The sequence below is a fragment of the Myotis davidii genome, unplaced genomic scaffold, assembly GCF_000327345.1.
Source record: "Myotis davidii unplaced genomic scaffold, ASM32734v1 scaffold1887, whole genome shotgun sequence".
Classification (NCBI taxonomy): Eukaryota; Metazoa; Chordata; class Mammalia; order Chiroptera; family Vespertilionidae; genus Myotis; species Myotis davidii.
In genome coordinates, this window is record NW_006297663.1 from 7,419 (window position 1) to 12,055 (window position 4,637).

At 44.1% G+C, this 4,637-nt stretch overlaps 1 protein-coding gene across 1 annotated transcript in view; it reads right to left on the reverse strand.

Moving 5' to 3' along the window:
* Nucleotides 1-643: 643 nt before the first annotated feature.
* LOC102768484 (arachidonate 12-lipoxygenase, 12S-type-like) overlaps nucleotides 644-4,637 on the reverse strand; it is a 22,231-nt gene continuing 18,237 nt past the window's right edge. The window contains exons 12-14 of the mRNA XM_015570210.1: nucleotides 1,303-1,403; nucleotides 1,004-1,174; nucleotides 644-876 (exon numbers count right to left, since the gene is read on the reverse strand). Coding sequence (XP_015425696.1) covers nucleotides 697-876; nucleotides 1,004-1,174; nucleotides 1,303-1,403 — 452 coding nt within the window. The 3' untranslated portion in view covers nucleotides 644-696. The remainder of the gene's footprint in view (nucleotides 877-1,003; nucleotides 1,175-1,302; nucleotides 1,404-4,637) is intronic.

The window sequence follows — 4,637 nt, forward strand, 5'->3', positions numbered from 1 at the left end:
GCAATTCTGATAAAAATCATAAGAGGTTTTATTTTTGGAACTAGAAAAGCTGGTCCTAATATTTTTATGAAAGGCTAGAAGCCCAAGGAAAGCCAAAGACCCCTAAAGAACAAATTAGATGAAAAGATCATCAAATGGTAGGCTACATTAAGTATAAAGCTGTAGTACTTATGTGAATGTGGTATAATTACTGGACAGCTGAGAACTAGACTCATTCATAGATGCAAACTTGATTTATGTCAGCATTATAGAATCATGGGGAGAATGGGCTTTTCAGTGAAAAGTGCTGTGATAACTGATTATCCAGAGCAAAAAAGAGAAATGGAATTGACTTTTATCCAACTATATTAAAATATTAGTTCTATCTATAAAACAAATTTTTAAATCACTTATGTCAGTGATAATGCAATGTCATTACATAAGGACTTTATGACAAATGGAGAAGACAACATTTTCAGGGAAAGAAAATGTTATGTGAGATAGTTGATTTCTGAGGGAGTCGGTTTCAAGGTAAAGGTCATTATATTAGGAAAACTAGAAGTTAGGACAATTCCTCATATTAGTAAGACATTTAGGTAGGCAAATCAAAAGGAGAAAATAGAGCCATAGCAATTCAGAACCATGAAAACAATAAAAGTCGGGGAAATGTTAAGCATGGTGGGGGCCTCAAGTATTTGGAGGGTGAACAGTTTGGGCTCAGATAGCAACACTGCTCTCTATGAGGCTGGGCTTCAGGTATTCATAGGGAAGGTCTAGCTGCTCATTCCGGGCCACGATTTCCTTTTCCAGGTTGTCCAGATCAGCCTGAAACTGCCTTAAAACAGCCTTGGGCTCAGGGTCTGAGAAATACTCTTCTTGGTGATGCCCCAGTGGTACCTGGAGCAGAAAGAAAGGATCAATCATCTTCTAGTTCCAAGAAAAAGGAACCCAAACTCCAGTCCCTCACCCTAATGTCTCCTTGTCAGCCATCAGTCCCCTCAGAGCTCCAGAGGTCCCCTCTCACCATGTCTGCTGGTGGCCGGCTTAGGAGCCATGGAAGAAACATCTGAAGACTTGTCTGCCAGATACTAGGCAGTGAGCCAATCACTGTGTCCATTGTGACATCTTCCTTGATGGTGGGTGGGGGCATCCGCATTGAGCATGGGGCATTAGGGACCCAGGCAAACCAGTCGAACTGGGGGAGGAAGAATCTGGAGTCACTCAGAAACTCTGATTCAGGACCCCAGACCCCAGCTCTCTCCCTCAAGTGTCCCCTAGCCCAGAAGCTTTCTCTCAGAGACCCAGGCTTTCAGCTGTCCTGACCTGGCCGTTGTTGACTGCTGCATGCTGGGCAGAGCATGTGAAGATGCACATGGTAAGGAAATGACAGAGCTGAGCCCAAGACTGGAAGGAGACAGGGAAACCTAGAGAAAAGAACAAAGCTTAGAAAGTGCAGTTCCAAAGGAGATAAGGAAGTAAATGCTGATATCTTGGCATGTCCATATATTAGACTAGTTAGTGTTCATTCATTCATTTATTCAAAAAGTCATGAACTACTCTGTACCAGACACTATACAGGCACTGGGAATATGTTGGTGGGCAAAACAGACTGTGGTAGTGAAGAATGATAATAAACAGAATAACTAAGAAAAATTTACACACAGTTTGTTAGGTAGTGATAAGTCTATAAGGCAGGAAAGGGAGATGAGATGTAAAGGAGGGTAGTTAATAATTTAGTCAAGAGACCAGTCCTTGCTTTGCTGCTGACTAACTGTTTAGCTTCTCTGAGCTGCTATTTAGCTTACTCTGAGAATAGAGATAATAATTGTTACCTTATAAAGGGATGGTCCATGGAGATGGTCCATATAAAACCCCTCAGTCCATTGTAGGTATGTTTATAAGGTGGGGAGTGGGCAGGCTGAGAGGCTGGTTGGTCTAATACAGTGATGGCGAACCTATGACACGTGTGTCAGAGGTGACACACGAACTCATTTTTTTGGTCGATTTTTCTTTGTTAAATAGCATTTAAATATATAAAATAAATATCAAAAATATAAATCTTTGTTTTACTATGGTTGCAAATATCAAAAAATTTCTATATGTGACATGGCACCAGAGTTAAGTTAGGGTTTTTCAAAATGCTGACACGCTGAGCTCAAAAGGTTCGCCATCACTGGTCTAATAGCCAGTGTTCAAAAGTGGTTAAAAGCAACAGGAGAGAGGGAGACAACCCAAAATAAAATGGCACAAAAGAGGAACAGGTTCCAACACAAAGGAAGATATCCCTGTGGCTACTAAACCCAGGACAAGTTCCTCGGTTCTACCAGTCACTGGGAGAATACAACTTAAACTCAAATGTGAAAATACAACATATTCACAATGTGACCAAAGTATTTTTTCAAAATATTTGAGAAGGCATTGACTATATCTCATATTCTGTGGAGGGAGAGTAAATATATATAACACTTGGGAAAACTGTCAGAAACCACTAAAACTGAACATACACATATCCTATGACCATCAATTTCACTTCTAGATACACACCAAACAGAATTGTACACACAACATTGTTCACAGCAGCAATGACATTAATCGCCTCAAAAAGGAAACAACCCAAATGCCCATCAATGGGAGAAAGGAAAAATAAAATCTATCATATTCACAAAATAGAATAATATGATTAGAGATCCAAACGGCGGCTGACAGGATGGCAGTGAGGGAGAGAGTGTGCGTGAGGGAGGGAGCGAAAGGGGAGTGCATGGGCATGTGGGGCGTGTGTGTGTGTGTGTGTGTGTGTGTGTGTGTGTGCGACAGAGCCTCATGTTCTGTGTGTGTGTGTGGTGTGTGTGTGTGTGTGTGTGTGTGCGACAATTATATTCCACAGGACTTTGGGGGGTTGGCGGACCAGACTCCCCTAGCTGGGCAGCCTCACCCACCGCTGCAATCTCTCCCAGAGCAGCTGGCTCTGCCTTAGAGGCCTCGCCATCTTGAAAGGGAGAGCTGCTGTGATGGGGAGCCCAGCCTCTCCTCCACCCGGGGAGCCCACAGACACCACCTGGGACCCTACAGCCACACCAGCCAGGGACCTGCTGCCTTGGCTGTGAACCCATGAACAATGAGACTCCAGCCTCCCCGGCCACGGGCTCCTAAAAAGTTTGTCTGGGGGAGACAAAATGGCAGCTGAATAGACAGACATGTCCTGTGCCTTCTCACAGATCAGACAGAACAGTGGCCCCGCCCCATAACAAAGAAACAGAACTTCCGGAGGATGAGGCCCAGAAATCAGGATTTTAAAAAGATTCCCAGGTGATTCTAAAGTGCAGCCAAGGTTGAGAACCACTGAGATAGAAGAAACAACTAAATCGAATAGCATCCACCTGGAATTGGCCAATTAAACACAGCTGGTGAGACAATCCTCGGCCTGAAATGACAAAGACACCTGGAGAACGGTAAGATCAGGTATCTGGGCTGCAGAGAAAAATGCACAAACACAGGGACTAGAGTAGTGGTTCTCAACCTTCCTAATGCCACGACCCTTTAATACAGTTCCTCATGTTGTGGTGACCCCCAATTTCATTGTTACAAATTGAACATAATTAAAGCATAGTGATTAATCACAAAAGCAATATGGAATTATATACAGTGGGGCCTTGACTTACGAGTTTAATTCGTTTCGAGACCGAGCTCGTAACTCAAATTACTCGTATGTCAAATCAAAAAGTGAATGAGTGAGACACGTGATGCTGGGCGTATATTGTGGCGTTCACTATGACGCTCGCTGAGCCAACTAGCGGTGGGGTATCTGAAGCTGGCTCGTAACCCGAATTTAGCTTGCAACTCAAAGCAAAAAATCGGCCAAGAGACAGCTTGTATCACGAAAAACTCATTAGTCGGGACACTCGTAAGTCAAGGTCCCACAGTATTTGTATAAATAGGCGGACCAGCTCTAATCAGGTTGTGTGCATACAACTCAGATAGTAATAAAAGTGTCAGACAGGTGCCAGGGATCTAGATCTAACTCCACAGCCGTGGAAGGCTGCACCCAGAAAGGCAGCCTGAAGTTCTGCACTGGCTGCGCAGTGCGGGGGAGAGAATTGCGCAGCGGCACAGTTGCTCTGTCTTTATATTTTGCTTGCTTTTACTCGCTAAACTCAGTACATAGGATCTTTCAATAACAAATACCCACCGAAGCTGCAGTGCAGGTGGACTTGGTTTGGTGGAGGCTGGGGAGCAAAGCAGGGAGGGGCAACGAGGAATCCAGTTCTGGGACAGCCTGGTCCCTCCAACCCTAAACAGCCATCTTTCTCTAGAAGAGCTAGCACCCCCTAGCACCCCTGGAAACTAATATAGCAATACCACCGCCTAGAGCCCGTATGAGAAATAGATGCTTGTGTAAATAGGACTGAAAGTAGGGAGACAAAGCAGGCAGATAGGTTCCGCACGCCTAAATCCAAGCCTCTGGAGACAGACACAGAGGAGCAGTAGATCAGTGGGAACTTCAACATGGTCCTGACTACCTAACAGGAAAATGAGAAGTGCCAGACAGAACAGTAGAGAGGGGTCTTAATCCAGCCCCCATGGGACGTTAAAAGTCAGCTGAAGCAAATGGCACTTCTACTTCACTTTTTTATTTTTTATCTTTAACTTAAGAAAGAAAT